This window comes from Phacochoerus africanus, chromosome 4 (assembly GCF_016906955.1).
Source record: "Phacochoerus africanus isolate WHEZ1 chromosome 4, ROS_Pafr_v1, whole genome shotgun sequence".
Classification (NCBI taxonomy): Eukaryota; Metazoa; Chordata; class Mammalia; order Artiodactyla; family Suidae; genus Phacochoerus; species Phacochoerus africanus.
In genome coordinates, this window is record NC_062547.1 from 81,493,886 (window position 1) to 81,512,177 (window position 18,292).

Consider the following 18,292-nt stretch of genomic DNA (forward strand, 5'->3'; position numbering starts at 1 on the left):
TGTGCCCCTTGTCGGCATCCACAAGTTCTGGCTCCATTTGGGGAGCCAGGTCCCCACCAGGCAATGGAACAGCCCCAAATGGTTTGGGGGACAGGTGAGAGTGGAGCCTAATGTGTTGCTGCTCCCCCTAGGCCAACCGGACATGTCCCATTTGCCGGGCTGACGCTTCCGAGGTGCCCAGGGAGGCTGAGTGAGGCCCACAGCCGCCCAGGAGAACCCGGCCCAAAGCTCTGGAAACGGGGGGCCTGGGAAGGCCCGGGAGGGCGTGGCCGAGGTCTGCCCCACCATTCCTGCCTGCATCTCCAGAGCTGGTGCCAGGGTCAGCCCGAGAGAACCCCTGCAATAAGCCCCTGCGTTTGCCAAGCTCCAAAGACTCCCTCCCCCCTGCCTGCCACTCTGCCCGCCACTGGGTGGCCTGAGTGTCCCTAACTCAGTCTCTCTCCTGTTTGTCCTCGGGTCTGTCTCCTTTTCCTGCCGGCACTGGGAGCCTGGGGTCCATCCCCGTAAGTGCGGCCAGTGGAGATCCTTGGCCCCAGGATGGGCAAAGGGGCCGCTGTCCTGGGTCACCTGGTCTCTTGCACTGAAGTGGTGTGCTCTCCGCCCAGGTGGCACCGACAGGCATGGACAGATGGTGGCAGGAGGCCGGTGTGTCCTCCCGCCTAGACCCCGGACAGACTCAGGCAGCCAACCCCGCCCAGGCTGCTGCGAGGGGTGGGGCTTGCTCCCTAGAGAACCCTCACCCCAGGCACAACATTCCAGCCCCAACCCCAGGCTGGAGGGCAGCAGAGCCAGCCTCCCAAGCAGATGGGAGGCAGGCCCTGAGCTGGGGTGGCATGTGTCCTGAGGAGGCCTGGGCCAGGCCAGGGAGAGTGACCTCTCGTGTTGCTGGTGGCCACTCCTCCTGGCAGTGGTGGGGCCCAGACCCATGCCCGATCTCCCCTCTCTGTCGTTTTGCATGAACGTGAGGAGCAGCAGTTTCTGTTTATTCATTTGGCCCAAAATTGCGTGTAGGATTCAAGGGTGTGGATTTTTAAACAATTTCTTTTTGTTTAATGGGGGACTAGGGACCACCCAGGACCAAGTGCCCAGGGGGCCAGGAGCAGTGTGGTGGTGCCGCCTGGTCTGCATGCATGTGCGCGGCTGGGGCTGGGCCCGGCGGCTGGCAGTCATGGTCGGGGTTGAGGGGGAATCTGTGCTCAGCTGATAACTGCCATGCACTGTACTGCACACGTCCCCAGAGCCTACCGGGACCGTACGCTTTTCAGGGCATTTCTCCCTCTCCAGCCAGGGCCTGTATCCCACCTGCCTGGATGAGCCTCCTCCAAGGAAGTCCCAGGAGGATAGGGACCAGGGAGGGCATGGACCCCACCTCCAGGGGCCCCCTCCCAGCCTGAGCCCTGCCCTCCAACATCTGGAGGAGCCCCTGTAGGGTCTGGCTGAGCTCCCCACCCTTGCCTTTCCCCCGTCCTGTTCCTTTCCTCTCTCACACTCCCCCCGCCCCCCGCCCCGGCGCTGGGGTTGCTGCCCCGAACGAACGAACCGCGTGTGGGGCCGGCACATCCTAGCAGGCAGCCCCTGGCGCCTGCTGCCTCAGGGATGCTCCAACCACCCTCGTTCTCCTGCAGCAGCCCTGGCTCCCCTCCTCCCCCAGCCTGCCATGGGGCCCCATCAGCCTGGCCCCACCCCATGGAGAACCCAAAGTCTTACTGTATATAATTCCAGGTGACATTTCTATATTTATAGCAGTGTTGAAACCCCATGTGTTTTACACAGAGAACCACCCTCTCCAACCCCCTCCCTTCCCCACCCCCAAAAAAGTTTTTCAGAACCCTTCTGGTTCCTGGGGCAGGCGGAAACAGGCTCACGGGTTATGTGTTGGCTGCAGCAGTGATTCCAACGAGCAGCTATTGGGGGGGAAACACAACAACAAAAAATCATTAAAAAAAGATTTATAAAACAATTATTTAGGATGTTTGTGATTTGCCGACCTTGCTATAGATGCCATGTTACCAATGATTTCCTGTGGTGGGGGCTTGTCATTGTTTACTCTTTTATTTACCAACTTCTGGCCTAGGCATGACAGTGGGCACCATCCCCCAGCCCTGGCTGGGCCCAGCACCTGTGTTCTGTGTTAGAAAGGTCTTATATATATATATAATTACGTATATATATATAAATATATGTAATTGGGGGGCCCTGTTCCTTGCACATTTTACAGTTACCTCATTTTTCCCATGTATGTATTTGAGAAAATGCTAATATATAGAGAAAAAAATGGTTCTTAAAGCTTAAATGTGTGGTTTTTTCCATTCCATTGGATTCACATTGGTTTGTAGCATTTAACATAACTAGTATGTTGTATTATATATATGTGTATACTGATTGAAATTTTTAACAGATTTGTACTTTTTTTAAAATGAAAGTTGCTAGTTCTGCTTGACCAAGTAGTGCAATCATTATTTTTTTTAATATTGTTGCTGATTTCAGAGGGATATTCACTAATAAATGTATGATGTATATCAAGTATTGCCCAAGCTGCCTTTGGCTGCCTATGTTACTGTTCTTTTGATGGGAAGTGGGGGAGGGGGCGAGGGGGTAGGCTACAGTCTGAGGGTGAGTAAGGGATGGCATGGGGCAGATAAGGTTGTTTGCTGTGGGACCTTGGGGGGGAATGGTACCTCCATATGGAGCTATCTCATTGATAACTTACTCTGGGCCAGTCTGCTTTGCGGGCAAATGAGGCAGGATTGTTGGCAAGTGACAGGATTCCATCTAACTGGTTTGAGGAAAGCAGCACTTACTTACTGGTCTGTCATTTGAGCTCTGGAGGTAGGTTCTACTTCAGCCTAACTAGATCAGGCTCAGGCATGTCATAAGGAAGCAAGGTCTCCCTTCACCTTACAACTTTCTTCTGCGTGGTTCTTCCTGGTAGCTCTAGTTCAGTTTCTTCTAGTTGAGTATCATCTCCATGCAAAAACTTTCCCCTGCCCCAGTAATTCTAATAATTTCTGGTCTGGAGTCCTTATTTTTTATTTTTTTTAATTTTTGCCTTTTCTAGGGCCGCACCCGCGGCATATGGAGGTTCCCAGGCTAGGGGTCTAATCGGAGCTATTGCTGCTGGCCTACGCCAGAACCACAGCAATGTGGGATCCGAGCCACGTCTTCGATCTATACCACAGGTCAGAGCAATGCTGGGTCCTTAACCCACTGAGCAAGGCCAGGGATCGAACCCGAAACCTCATGGTTCCTAGTCGGATTCGTTAACCACTACGCCATGACGGCAACTACGGGTCTGGAGTCTTTAGACCAGCAGGTTGTGTGCCCATCCCTGAACTTTGTGCTACCGGTGGGGAGCTAGACCAGCATGATCCGGCTCAGCCTGCATTATATACACATGCACCCATGGGCCCTTTAAACCTGTAAGGAATTGAGCCCCTCATCCTAAAGCTCAGTGGGGATGAAGGGCCTGAAAGCCACTAAAGGGACCAGACTGGTGATGTGGGTACATCCCCCTTACCCTTGATGGTCTGTGGTGCTGCAGGGCTGCCCCCTGACTTGAGAATGTGTCCACGAAACATGGTCGGGAGCAGTGAGCTGGGGGCAGGAGACCTGTTCTGTCTGTGATGCTACTGTGGCCTTGGCTGGAGAACTTCCAGCCTTTGCAAATTAGGGGACAGACACAGTTGAGTGGTTTCCTGTGTGTTTCAGAGAGAATCTGATGGAACATAATGGGGTCAGGGCAAAAAACAGCTCTGTGGTAAAATGAGTTTGGAAGTTTGGGCAATTCCATGATGAAAGTAACAGAAGCCTGGAACTCCCCTTGTGGCTCAGTGGTAACGAACTTGACTAGGATCCATGAGGATGTGAGTTTGATCCTTGGCCCCGCTTAGTGAGTTAAGGATCTGGTGTTGCTGTGGCTGTGGTGTAGGCCGGCAGCTACGGCCCCAATTCGACCCTCAGCCTGGTAACTGCCATATGCCGCAAGTATGGCCATAAAAAGAAAAAAAAAAAGGTTAAAAAAAAAGTAACAGAAGCTCATAAGGGCTTCCCTAAGCCTTGGCTATGCCAATGTGTGTTGTAAATCTCTAGCAGTAGATACATACTCTGGGCAGCATTTCCCACATTGGGCTTTGGCCACATGCAGGGCTTAAGTGCATTCTCTGGAGCATACTGGGGCACGGTGGACTAGACCAGTGGTAGCAACTGAATTCCAAGGGTGTTAGTCTGAGCAAATAATCAGATGGGCAAGTCTCTAAGCTTTTTTCAGTATTTCAAAAAGCCTGTACAAGAGTTGCTGCTGTGACACCACTGGATCTGTGGCACCTCCACAGTGCCAGGATGCAAGGTTCAATCCCCAACCAGGCATAGTGGGTTAAAGGATCCCACATTGCCACAGCTGCAGTGTAGGTAACTGCGCTGCAGCTTAGGGAATTCCATATGTTACAGGGCAGCCAAAAGAGAAAAGAGAAGAAACAATAACAACAAGCCTTTAGGAAAGAAAAATCACAGATCGTGTGAACTGATGCAAAAAAAATTATTGGCCAAAATTCAACATTCATTCATGATAAAACTTGACAAGGTCATTCGCACAAAAACCTTCAGCTAATGTCATCCTCGCTAAGAAAGACTGGATGCTTACCTACCCTGAGATCAGGACAAGGCAAGGATAACAGCTTTCACCGCTTCTATTCACCATTGTACTGGAAGTCCTAGCCAGCACAATAAAACAAGAAAAAGGAAATAAAATTAGGAATGTAGATTGAAAAGAAGAAATAAAACTAAACCTATTTGCAGATGATATGATGAAGATACATGTAGAAAACACCAAGAAATCTACAAATCGCTAGAATTGAGTTTATCAGGTCATAGGATAAAAGATCAATATACAAAAATTAATTGTATTACTATATATGAGTAATGAACACATAGAAATCAAAATTAAAAACCTGATGATACTATTTACAATCACTTAAATTATACACATATAAATCTAACAAAGCATGACTTGTATGTTGAAAACTACAAGTAAAATAGACAAAGACCTACATAAATAAATATGTCATGTTCTTGGATTGGAAGACTCAGCACAGTGAGTTGTCATTTCTTCCCAAATTGTTCTCTAGGTTTAATACAATTCCTATCAAAATCCAGTAAAGTCTTTTTTTTTTTTTAGGGCCACACCCGTGGCATATGGAAGTTCCCAGGCTGGGTGTCTAATTGAAGCTATAGCAGCCAGCCTATGCCAGAGCCACAGCAACGCCAGATCTGAGCCCTCTCTGCGAACTACACCACAGTTCACGGCAACACCGGATCCTTAACCCACTGAGCAAGGCCAGGGATCGAACCCACAACTTCAAGATTCCTAGTCAAATTTAGTTCCACTGCACCACGACGGGAACTCCAAGTCTTTTTTTAATACATATAGACATGCTTATTTTAAAATTTATATGAAAAGGCAAGCCAGAATAGCTAAGACAGTTTTGAAAAACAAGAACAAAGTGAGAAAAATCACTGTACCTGACTGTAAGACTTCCCTGTAGAGATGCATTAATCAAGATGTTTTATCAGGAAAGGGATAGATAGATAAATCAATGGAATAGATTAAAGAACCCAGAAACAGACCCGACACAAGTACAACTAATTTTTAAAATGTTTGATGAATAGTTTTTTCAACAAATAATATTGGAGTAATTGCACATTCATAAGCAAAAAAAAAAATTGACCTAAGCCTCACAGTTTAAACAAAAGTGAACTCTAAATGGATCATAAATGTAAAGGTAAAACATAAAACTAGAAAATGGTTAGAAGAAAACGAACGAAAATCTTCACTAGGACCTAAGGCTATGTGAAGACTTCTTAGATATGACACCAAAAACACAGTCCATCAAGGAAAAAGTCGATAACTTGAGGAGTTCCCTTCGTGGCACAGCGGAAATGAATCCGACTAGTAACCACGAGGTTGCAGGTTCGATCCCTGGCCTTGCTCAGTGGGTTAAGGATTTGGCGTTGCCACAAGCTGTGGTGTATGTTGCAGCCAAGGCTCAGATCCCATGTTGCAGTGGCTGTGGCGTAGGCCTGCAGCTGTAGCTCTGATTTGACCCCAGCCTGGGAAGCTCCATATGCTGCGGGTGCAGCCCTAAAAAGCAAAAAAATAAATAAAATAAATGAAAAGCAATATAAAAATAAGTTGATAACTTGAACCTCATCAAAAATTAAAAACTTGGGAGTTCCCGTCGTGGCGCAGTGGTTAACGAATCCGACTAGGAACCATGAGGTTGCAGGTTCGGTCCCTGCCCTTGCTCAGTGGGTTAACGATCTGGCGTTGCCGTGAGCTGTGGTGTAGGTTGCAGACGCGGCTCGGATCCCGCGTTGCTGTGGCTCTGGCGTAGGCCGGTGGCTACAGCTCCGATTCGACCCCTAGCCTGGGAACCTCCATATGCCGCGGGAGCGGCCCAAGAAATAGCAACAACAACAACAATAAAAAAGACAAAAAAAGAGAAAAAAAAATTAAAAACTTGGTTTGCAAGTCACATATCTGACAAAGGACTCATGTCAGCTACATAAAAACTCATGAAACTCAATGAAAAACAATCCAATTAGAACATGGGCAAAAGATATCAACATACATTTTAGCAAAGAGGGTATTTATTGCATTCAACACTGTTCGCCGTTAGGGAAATGCAAATTAAACCACAATAAGATTATTATACATCCTAAAACAACTAAAATAATAGGGACAATGTCAAATTCTGGCAAGGATGTAGAGAAATTGTCGGTGGGAAGGGTAAATAGTATAGGTGCTCTGGAATACAGTTTGGCAATTTCTCTTTTATGTTTTAGAACATTGTTTAAAATATTAGTGTTGATACAGTCGATTATAAATAAGCCAGTGAAGACCCATCCCTAAAGTTAAGCCCTGTGCCATGGGTTGGTGAACATCTGAACAATGTTCCAGCTCATCCCAATCAGAGCCCATACCTTCCACTTTGTTCCTGTCCATTGATTGCTTACAAATCTAGAGTCATTGATCTCCAAAGTAAGCTCAAAACAGTTGGCTTAGCCACCCCAGCATCTGCCTCCCTCTTAAATCCTGGGTAAATCATGACAAGAATAAAAAGCCCAGAGTGGGCATATTGGCCACTCTTTTTTATTATTATTATTATTATTATTTTTTTTTGTCTTTTTAAGGCCACACCTGCGGCATATGGAGATTCCCAGACTAGGGGTCAAATAGGAGCTACAGCTGCCAGCCTACCCCACAGCCACAGCAATGCCAGATCCAAGCCTCATCTGCAATCTACACAACAGCTCTCGGCAATGCAGGATCCTTAACCCAGTGAGGAAGGCCAGGGATCGAACATGCATCCTCATGGATCCTAGTCAGGTTCATTACCGCTGAGCCACGACAGGAACTCCTGAATTGCACTTCTGTTACTTAAAGTGTGGTGGTGGGGCGGAATAGGAGGTCATTCTGGTTTGGTTATCTCTTTTCTATCAAAACTCTGCCTGAAACCAACACAACAGTGTCTGGAATGAATTGGCAGTAAAGCGAGTTTTTATTTTAATAACAGTTGGTATAACTGGCACTATCTGCCACACTACAAGTTGTCCTTGGAGGGAGGAGGGTGGAGCTCCAGGATTCAATGCTTTCTCATGACTTTTGACCTCAGTATCTGAGCTCAGCCCATATGCTAACAGGTAGAACATTCAGAGTTCTCTGGGCGCAGAGGATGTAACAGCCTAGACACTCCATAAAGGCAGATTAGTCGCCATGGGGTCCTCAAGGCCTGGTGGGGTGCTTGGCTAGTTGTTCCATAAATTGGCTGAATGCTTCTCTCCAAAGCCAGGCACTGCCTTGGGAAAACTCCAGTGAATGAAACAAATTTCCTGCCTCCAGGAAGCTGGTGTTCCAGAAGGAGGGACAGAAAGTATACAAGTAAACAACAGTTTCAAGTTATAACAAGGGCGGTGAAGGAGAATACAGAGGCGGGGGCATCCTGATATAGGGTAGGGGTGGTCTTACAGCGGAGGCAACATTGAGATTAGTGAGACCTGAGTGATGAGAAGGAGCTGGTCAGGAGCTCCTCCAGAGGGAGGAAACAATGTGCAAAGGCTCAGAGGCAAGAAATGGGTTTGGGCAAGTGCACAGGGTGAAGTTGGAGAGGAAGGTAGGGGCCAGATCCCATAGTGTTTCATGTGCTCCTCAAAACCCTGAGTAGAGATATTTATTAGAGGAACTGAGGCACCAAGAGGCCTAAGTCCAGGCCCAGGTAGAAAACGAGAGAATCAGAAATAGCTTTGTAGTCTCCACTGTACATTCTCCAAGTCGGAGAATCCACTTCTGAAAAACCCTAACGGGACCCCTCCCCACTGCCACCCCCTGGATACAATAGGAAGTGGAAGGCTCTGTCCCTTAGAGGGGTCCTTAGGGGGCTGCCAGCCACAGAAGGAGTTTTGTTTATTTTTCTTCTCTTTTTTTTGGGTCGTGCCTGTGGCATGTGGAAGTTCCCAGGTCAGGGATTGAACCTGAGCCACAGCAGCAATCTGAGCAGCTGCAGTGACAATGCTGGATACTTAACCCACTGTGCCACAAGGGAACACCTCTTCTCCTCTTCTTTGAGTGTGGAGGCTGACTTCAACCCCAGATATAAACCCCTTTGTCATTTCAGAGAAAAACAGACTATGTCAAAGGAATGGGTTTCCAGGTTGTCTTCCCCAGCTTCCTTGTGGGAGGGCATGAGGCAGTGGAAGAATCTAGTCTCTCTCCTCCCTTCTCGCCACCCCCAGGTACCCATGTTTTTCCAGCACGCCCTGCTGTTGTGCTGTTTTCTCTGCTTGGAGGATCACTCACATTTCGTGAGCACCCATCATGCTGCCGAGTTCCCTCTCATGGGATCTTTCATCTGTTTTCTTGTCTGTAAATCTGTTCCTACCTTCCTCGTAGTTCCTGCTGAGGAAAGTTGGGCCTGAGGCTTAGAGATGGGAAGATGCCTTGTGACCCCTGCTCCCTTGGCCTGTGAATCACACTAAATTGCCTCAAATCCTTGAATTCCCTCCTCCCGGTAAGCGTGCTCCATTCCCAAAGCCCAGCTTGATACGTCCCCTCCCTCAAGCCAGAGTGGGCCACACTCTGCTCTGGGTTTCCATCGCACACCACACAGATGCCTCACCTGTTGTGAACCCTGCCGGTTGCCCACATCTCTGCCTCACCGGACGAAGGACCATCACATTCGACACCTTCCAGACCCTAACAAAGGGGCAAGAACACAGCAGGCACTGGTGAGTATTTCCTGAATAGATGGCTAAATAAGTGAGTAAATAGGTGAGCTGCTGTGGGAAGCTGACTCCAGCCCCAGGTTCAGGTGATCTTACACAGGCCTTGCCCTCTCTTTCCAGTATCCCTGCATAATGAAATTAACTGTTTTCTCTCCCATTACCAATTATTTTTTGTATCATGGTGTCTACTCCCTGGGCCTCTGCAGTTCTGAGAAGCTGGGACACATCCATTGGTCTCCATTGTTATTTTGACCACAGATGAATTCTCTGATAGAGAAGTGTATGCTGGGAAAGTCCTCTGAACAGCAGAGGCTCAAGGCCGGCCAGTCACCATTCAAGGCCAAAGCAGGTCATCTGAGGGGCTGGAGCTGGGGCCCAGCTTGGCCAGAAATTATCCATATCCGATGACCATGAATGGATTTGTTTTGGCAGATATATAAACATTTTGGGTGATTTTAACCAAAGTGTATGTATATTTTTTAAGAGCTAGAAGCAAATATGCCAAAATATCAATGTTAATGATTTGGGGTGGTAGGAATGTGAATAATAGTTTTCTTTATACTTTTTTGCACCTTTTTAAAAGAAAAGCTCTGGAGTTCCCATGTAGCTCATCGGGTTGAGGATCCAGTGTTGTCACAGCTGTGGCTTATGTCACTGCTGTGGTGTGTGTTCCATCCCTAGCTGGGGAACTTCTACCGGCTGAGGGTGTGGCCAAAAAAATTAAAAAAATAAATAAAATCTCATTGCTTTCAGCATTTAAACGTAATGAAACCTCTCTTACCTTAGAACAAATAACCCTTCCTGTCCTGGCTCTTCTCTGGCTTACTGTATTTCCCCCGTCATTTTACTGACAAACTTTGAGAGCTGCCCATATTCGGTCTTTCCACTTCACTTCCCATGCATTACTTCTGCCTTTGACACTGTACTCCTCCACTGAAATAGCACCTGCCAACGTCACCTGCAACTTTCTTTGTTCCTAAATTCAGCTGTCAGAAACCTGGGCATCATTTTTAATTTCTCACTCTCCTTGACCCTTCGTTTCTAATCACCTTCTGAGTCTTGGTCATTGTGTCTTCTAGATAATGCTAGGTTCATTAGTCTCTCTCCATCCCCAGCCCACTCCTGATCCATGACTCCATCATGTCACTTATTAGTCTTCACTGCCATCTTGACCCCTCCCATCCTGTCTCCCAGTGAGAGAATCAGCTTTCTAAAACCCCAATCTGATGTGCTTTCCTTGTTTAAAGTCCTTCCACGGCCCTCAGGATAAAGTATGAGTTGTTTAACCCTCAACTTGTGGGAACGGAAACAAGGAGACACTCACTTTGGGTCAAGTATCAGCTGGACCACTTTTACATTCCAAAAAGTCTCATGAGAGTCCAATGAGAATAGCAATTAAGAGGTCATGGGTGACCATAAGAGATGGTCAGTGGAGATGATAGTAGAATGGACAGGGGGTTAAGAAAGAAGTGGAGGTTGGTTGTGCAAACTATCTTGGCAGGGAAGGGGACAGGGTGGTGGCTTGTGGGTAAGACAAGATTAAGGTTTCATAAGAGGAGAGGCCAAACATTTTTTTGGTGGAAGATAGAGATTCAAGCAGTTGAAAGGGGAATATCTGTTGGTACAAGTCTGGCGATGCTAACACAGATGGAGGGCCAAGCACACAGTGCTGGTAGGAGTATAAATAACTTTTCTGGACTACAATTTGGAGATAACACAAACATTTTAAAAAGTAAAAATTTCCACTCCTTTTTGACTCAGTAACTTCACTTCTAGAATTTTTTTTTTCCCTGAGAAAATAAACATGGATGTGCATATTTAGCTATAGGGATGTTTATCAATCTATTATCTAGAAAAAAAAAAATTTAAACAACCTAAGTGTCATAAGAACCTTTTGATCAATTTATGGTACATCCATTCATTGAAATGCTCCTTAGCCATTAAAAAAGATATAGACGGAATTCCCACTGTTGCTCAGCAGAAATGATTCTGACTAGTATCCAGGAGGACGCAGGTTGGATCCCTGGCCTCGATCAGTGGGTTAAGGATCTGGCATTGCCATGAGATGTGGTAGAGGTTGCAGATACAGCTTGGATCTGGTGTTGCTGTGGCTGTGGTGTAGGCAGCAGCTGTAGCTCTGATTTGACCTCTAGCCTGGGAACCTCCATATGGCGCAACTACGGCTCCCCCCCAAAAAGATATAGAATGTGTGAGAGATAATACAGTATTTACAATATTATCCCATTTCTAAAAAGGCTTTTATATGCAATGAAAATTCTGGGAAGATAAACATCGGAATATTAACAATGGACCTCCCTGGACAGTGTGGTATAATGAATTTTTTTTTCTTTGAACGTCATGAAGTTTCCCACCATGAAAACTTATAAAATCATACACACATACATAAGGAGTCCATTTATATGAAATTTAAGGACACAATAGACTTCTATGGTGAAAGAAGTCAGAATAGTTAGTCATCTCTGAGAGGCTATTTATTTACTGGGAAGATGCACAAGGGAACTTTCTGGAGGTGATGAGGTATTCTGCACCTTGGTTTTGGTGCACACTTAAGTAAAATTTTACCAAGCTGTGGATTTAAGAGCTGGACATTTTCCTCAGTGCAAGTTATGATCTCTTTTAAAAGAAAATACACCCACAAGGCAGAAAGGAAAGAGGAAGCAGGTGACATCACAGGACAATTTTGAGCCAAAATAAAGATGAGGACATTTTGTGACAAGACCTCAATTTTCTTAGGAAGTGAGTTGTTATAATGGGCTTGGATCTAAGACAGTGTAGCAGTGCCTGTGGGGTAGAAACGTGTGGGGTTTCCTAGAGCTTGGTCAAAGGAGTGGGCACCAACGCTGAGGGCTCCTCAGACCACTGTGATGCATACTAGGATTCTGCAGCTGAAGGAGCAAGAGAGAGAAATCAAACAGTTTACTTTGGGAATTTGACAGTCAGTAGTGGAGAGAAGTATGAAGACAAGATGATTCCAGTAGGGAGATGGAGACAGGGAAGAAACAGAAAGGCCTTGAGGGCAGAGCAGAGGCTGTGGAGTTGAAGCGATAACAGCTGTGGTGAGAGGGATTGGTTCTTAAGTGCTGAGAGTGCAGCGGTTCTGAGTGAAGGCCACGCTGAAAGTATGGCACTGCTGGGGTTGGGGGCCGGGAGGATGTGAACATTCAACTAAGTGTCCATCCACACAGCACCAAGCACTTCGCAGATATCAGCTCCTTTAAACAACACCCAGACTTTGCAAGAATGTACTGCCAGGAGGTTTACATAGGAGGAAACTTGCCCTGGATCAGTTAGCAGCAACAGTTTCAAATCCAGATTTGACTCCAAAGCCTTTCCCACATTACTCAGCTGCCAAATGAGGCAAATCAGGATGAAGGACTGGAATTTTAGGGAATTCACAGATGTAGATGTGTCATTGAAGTTGCACTCGGAGAGGAAGGTATCCGTTGCCAATATCTGGAGAATGGTCAATAGCAACCAGAGCAGGATAAAGTAGTCCAAGCAAATGGTATGTGCTTCAGGAGCTTGTCTGTAAGGACAGTGCATCAAAGTGGCAGAAGAGGCACAAGGGATGCTGGGGGCTCGGGGCTCGATCAGGGTAAAAGCGCACATGGATTTCCAACCACAAGGATGGAAGTATGTCAAGAAAGCATTGGGCACTATCTACCCATAAGCAAAAGCTGCCACCCCTCCCCATTTCCCTCCCCTTTGATCCACAGCGGGTAAACTGCTTGTAGTGGGCAAACTACAAAATGAAAAATAGTGATAGGGGCTTTTATCCAACACTTACTGTGTGCCAGGCACTCTGCAGCAGCAATTCATTGAATCTTCATGGAAATGCTACATTTGGCCGTATTTTACAGACGATGAAACTGAAGAGAACTGAGGTTCGTTGGCCAAAATCACAGCCAAAGCCTGGATTTGAGACCAGGTGTATCCAGCATCAGTTTGCAAGTTTCCGTGACTCTGTTAATTGATGGCAAAATCTTTATATATAAGCTTTACAATCAATTGTGAAGTGTTCATTTTTAGTAGATTCTGACTTAAGGTAAACTCTTCTTGCAGACTTACTAGATTGAGAAGACATTCTATGTACACTTAAGATGTGCACTTAAAAAATACAACTTTGGGTAAGCAACAGAACATACTCTGAAGGTGACAAGAATCCCTAACTAACAAAAATGAATTATTTGCCCAGGAAACATGGTGGAAAAGAGAAAGGCAAAGAACTAAGGCTTAATTTCCTCTTAGAAAGGAAAATACAAGCAAAGATACCCTAGGAAGGGAGTTCCAGTAGTCCGAAATCTGTCAGATCCAAAGTGACTCTTTTCTAGCCACTCATTTGCAAGGACATGGTAGGAAAAAAGTCATTCCTTAAGAAACTGAAATTAGCATTAAAAAACAAAAACAAAAAACCTTCAAAATACACTTCCTTAGAAAAAGAGGAATAAACACAGGGGCACCTCTGTGACAGGTGCTCCATATACATTTACCTGATTTAGCCTATAAACGTATTCTGAGGCAAACGATGTTAGTATTTACAACTGGTGAAATTAAAGCTCACAGGCGCTAAAGAACTTACTGGGGTCACAAAGCTACAAATGACAGAGCCCCAATTTGAGTGCAGATCTAAATTCCACTTTATAGCACACTGCCTGAGCTGCCTTTTTTTTTTTTTTTTTTTTTTTAGGGCTGAACCCGCAGCATACGGAAATTCCCAGGCTAGGGGGTTGAATCCAAGCTACAGCTGCCAGCCTACACCACAGCCATAGCAGCACAGTATCTGAGACACATCTGCATGAGACACAGCTCACGGCAACTCTGGATCCTCAATCCACTGAGTGAGGCCAGGGATTGAACCCGCATCCTCATGGATACTAATCGGATTCGTTTCTGCTGCGCCACAATGGGAACTCCCTGAGTTGCCATTTTTCACAGGAACACAGTACTGGTCTATTTTACTCTTTGCTTCTGATTCTCTCTTGCTTCTTGGCAATGCAATACCTTGTTCCTTCCTCCCAATGTTTTCCAACCTTGCCTCCAGACAGAAAAACATCACATCTCCCCTAGACAGAAAGACCCACAACTTAAGGAATTTTGTTATAAAACATTTAATGTTAACCTACAATACAATGTAAACTTTTATGAAAAAAATTTAAAGTACACTAGATTTCTTCAGTAAATTATCACATAACTATTCAGGTGCAGTACAAGCCGGGGCACTGCATCCTTTATGGATGGATATTCTGTTGCTGCGTCCCTCAAAAGTCCTAAAAAAAGCCAGTTGTAAAGTGGAGCTCCTTGTTCAAGCACCAGATAATACTCGCCTGATTTTGCATTCTGGGGGTTATCACTCCTTCCCACAGTCATTTTCTGTAACCTTTTCCTTGGCCTTGGCACCATTAGCAATTTTCATAATGACTGCTCTGTTGAAGATTCTAGGTTCTTTTTTTTTTTTTTTTTTTTTTGAGATATTCTCCACTGGCCATCTCTTATCCAAACATCATAGTGGAGGCAAACAAGGAGAAACAAGTATTTGCTGCAGGAAATTCTGCAGAAGTGGAAAAGACCAGAAGGGGCCCCACTGAGGCTGAGGAAATTCAACTGACTCCAATTGGATGTTTTTTCTTGGTCATTTCCTATGGAAATTCAGCCAAATCTACTTCAGTCTTGGGAGTGCAGGACAAAATTGGAAGCAAGTGTTTTTGTTTAGCTGATGACCTGCCATTTGGAAACAGCTGAAATAACCCGGAGGTGATTTGGAAACAAGAGCAAATGCTTACAGATCATGGGCTTCTCAATATTTTCTCACTTGCAGGTCCCATCAAGTTCCCAGAGGTCCTTGGGAGTAACATACAGATTGTACTGGCATTGACAAAATGTGCATCTATCGGGGAGGAAAGGAGATGGCACCTAAGCAGCAGCTCTAGGTCTGCAAGGAGACAGGAACTGGGTCTGAATAAAGCAGGGCTGTTTCAACATGGACTAGAAGGAGCATGAGCTTCATGTGGTGCCTCTTGAAACCTTAAGTAAATGGACAGGCCATCCCAAGAGCTGTAATGACATGAACAGACTTTTTCTAAACATTCTGGCGGCTCATCTCCTTTACTGGACAAGTTATCAAAAGGCAGGAGGCATAAAGTGCACATTGTAGAATAAGATGAAGGTTGATTTCAGAAAAAAAATTTACAATTTCGCAGAGATGTGGGCAAGATACTCAGTACACTCAGCCTAGCGAAGGTCTTTAATACCCCCAGTGTACTGCCAGGGAAACAGCTATGAATTCCAGACACGGAGGGAGGCTCTCAATTAAGAAGAATTCCTCTCTGCGTGGTTGTCAGCAGGAAGCAGGCTTCACACAAGGTGGATTGGAGAACATGGTTTATCCTGGTATTCACTCCAGATATGACAACAGTCACTTACTTCCCACTCATCTGGGCTGGCCTGTGACATCAGGAAACAAAGTGGAAGAATAATAAGCAGCCAGGAGCAGAATCAAAATTTTCCTGGAGATGGTGCTGTAGACACCTGTGCCAAGGCCACTGAGACATTCTCAGGCTCCCCGGGTGATATCCATGAGGCTCTTCAACCTGCCCCTTGGTCTTTACCCCACCACGGAAGGCCAAAGAATATAGTAGCCACATCACTGCTACTTCAATGAATGGTCCTTAGGTTTTAGCTAAGCAAGAGAAAGACTTTGGAAACTGCAAATCTAACAAGTTATACTTTATCTTGATATGAACCCCTGGCCTCATAGCATCCTAGGGAACTGCACTAATTTCAGTAGGTCGCAGTATTATGAGTCTGCACTAGTCTAGCTACACAACACTTTGGAACACTTGCCAGCTCACGCTGGCATCTGTTGATACATGGCCTGACCCATGTACCCATTACCATAAACTCAACCACAGACATTCGGAGGTTAAAACCCCTATTACTTCAACATAGCAATAGAGAGGATCAAAACTGCCTCCAGCAGGTGGCAACATCAAAAACTGCAGTGTGCCTTTCAACAGTTTAAAGAGGCTGAGTTCTGTCTTGGCTCCCTTCAAGGCTTCAGTTTCTTTGTCCTTAAAATACACCACACCACCCTGCCACACCAAGTGAGGCAGGGCACTCTTACGTGGTTCTAGTGGTTCCACTACAGGCCCTGCTAGTCCTCTGGAAAGGCACCAGGCTTGGTGATTCAGGAAAGCTCAGGGCTGGGCAGGAAGAGCATTCATGTGTCAGAAGAGGAATGAAGAGCTGCTAACCCTTGGATCAGACCCCATAATGATCACCTGGTACAGATTCCAAAGAAAAGCTGCAGTTGTGTGTACAGGTGAGTCTACATGGACTTCACACCACATATATGGGTGTATCTGTACATACAGATTTTGTAGGAGTACAAACCCAGATTTCCTCCCACTGTTCCAAGTGGGGTGCATAGGTGGAAAGAAAGGACAGCAAGAGTTGGACCAAAAAGAACCACCTCTCTGGGAACATGAGAGGAACAATTGCATAAATAAGCACAAACCAGCCCAGGGCACCTTTATTACACTCTGGTGGGGAGGAGCCCAGGGCATGAACTCATGGGTTTAAGAATTGGCTCTTTATCAAATAATGTTAAGGGAAAAAAAATACACCTATGTCAGCCTCATTCCTTTGGTCATTACAGAGCAATAGAAAAAAAATTTAAAGTTATTCATAAGCTGTTGGAAGTAAAAGGAACATCTCTGCTCTGTGCCTTCTCTTCCCTCTCTTCTCCAGAGGTGGGAGAAGCAAGTCTTCGGGAGATGCTGCAGTAGCTGGTTGATGGAGGTTTGTTTCACTTTTATATTCCATAAAAGCAAGAATGAATGAGAACTAGTGGGAATGTCCCCTTCCCCAGTTGAGACATGGCTGGGTTGAAGGTGAAGAGTCTCCTTTCGTTGGAAGGTGCGTGGTGCAGAGGCAGTAGGGAAGGGTGGGCTTGCCAACAGAAACGTTCATTGCTAACCTCATGCACACACACAGGTGGTGACTCTTGCAGGCAGCATGGTTTTTGATCCTTCCTTAGGATGCAGCAGTCTTTTAAAAAAAATATTGTATTATAATAATAATAATATGAATTTCTCTCTTTTTTTTTTTTTGTTTTCCATTTCTTTTAGGGATTGGGGTAGGAGAGGAGGAGAGGAAAAAAAGTGTCATTCATCTGTTAGGTCCTGAACAAAGAGAACTTCTGTGTGGCTGAGTCCGGCCTCCTGCAGTGTGGGGGGATTGGGCCACTCCTCTGAAGGAATGCAGGGCAGCACCCTCCGGGGAAAATTGGCTTCAATCTGAAACTTTTCAGGGCTTTCTTTCAAGGAGAATAAGAAGTCGTGGATTACCTGTAGAGGTCATACAAAAAAAAGGCAGTGAGAAAAAGACAGACACACAACCATGAAATCAAATAAATTCCAGCTCTTTCCAGGATGACTGAGACATGAAGTCATTACATCACATTGAAATTCCATTTCAAAGTCAATCCATTTCACAGAGCAAATACATAGGGCAGCTCTAAGAAATTTATTACATAGCCCAATGCTAGTCCTAATCTGAACTGACCCGTTTCTTCTTTGAAAACTTCTGATATAAAGCTAAACATTTTTTGTTAGAAATAATCAAGTTACAGAAAAGGTGGCAGTATGGGACACAAAATTTTTTATTTTGAAACCAGTTCTAAGTGAGCTACCAACTGAATGTCCCATCACCCCAGAATACTTGTGCATGACATGACAAGCTCATTCATAATACAACCCTCAAAATCAGGGTGGCACATTATTACAGTATTATAATAATATACATTACATTTTTATTCAGGACCCATTCTACTTTTGACAGTTGCCTTTATTTCTATTTTTATTTTTCTTTGCCTTTTTAGGGCCACACCTGCAGCAAATGGAGGTTCCCAGGCTAGGGGTCAAATTGGAGCTGGAGCCACGGGCGTATGCCACAGCCGAAGCAACATCAGATCCAAGCTGCATCTGCAACCTACACC

General features: G+C 45.5%; 2 protein-coding genes and 1 long non-coding RNA gene across 12 annotated transcripts in view; 1 reads left to right on the plus strand and 2 right to left on the minus strand.

The window, feature by feature from the left end:
* The window catches only part of RNF44 (ring finger protein 44), a 17,882-nt gene extending 15,359 nt beyond the window's left edge, over positions 1 to 2,523 (plus strand). For all 8 annotated transcript variants that reach the window (XM_047778049.1, XM_047778048.1, XM_047778046.1 and 5 more), the window contains one exon: positions 132 to 2,523. In XM_047778049.1, coding sequence (XP_047634005.1) covers positions 132 to 194 — 63 coding nt within the window. In that variant the 3' untranslated portion in view covers positions 195 to 2,523. The remainder of the gene's footprint in view (positions 1 to 131) is intronic.
* Positions 1,822 to 13,260, minus strand: LOC125126067 (uncharacterized). Of its 2 annotated transcripts, none has more exons than XR_007134499.1 (4): positions 13,085 to 13,260; positions 9,171 to 9,247; positions 4,640 to 4,709; positions 1,822 to 1,904 (listed from the first exon to the last, which is right to left on the minus strand). It is a non-coding gene; the product is annotated as an uncharacterized LOC125126067 (long non-coding RNA). The 2 variants fall into 2 exon arrangements; XR_007134498.1 differs by having other exon boundaries at positions 1,823 to 1,904; positions 4,644 to 4,709.
* A 3,539-nt stretch (positions 13,261 to 16,799) lies between these two features.
* The window catches only part of FAF2 (Fas associated factor family member 2), a 49,193-nt gene continuing 47,700 nt past the window's right edge, over positions 16,800 to 18,292 (minus strand). For both annotated transcript variants that reach the window (XM_047778052.1, XM_047778053.1), the window contains one exon: positions 16,800 to 17,642. In XM_047778052.1, the coding sequence (XP_047634008.1) occupies positions 17,460 to 17,642 (183 nt within the window). In that variant the 3' untranslated portion in view covers positions 16,800 to 17,459. The remainder of the gene's footprint in view (positions 17,643 to 18,292) is intronic.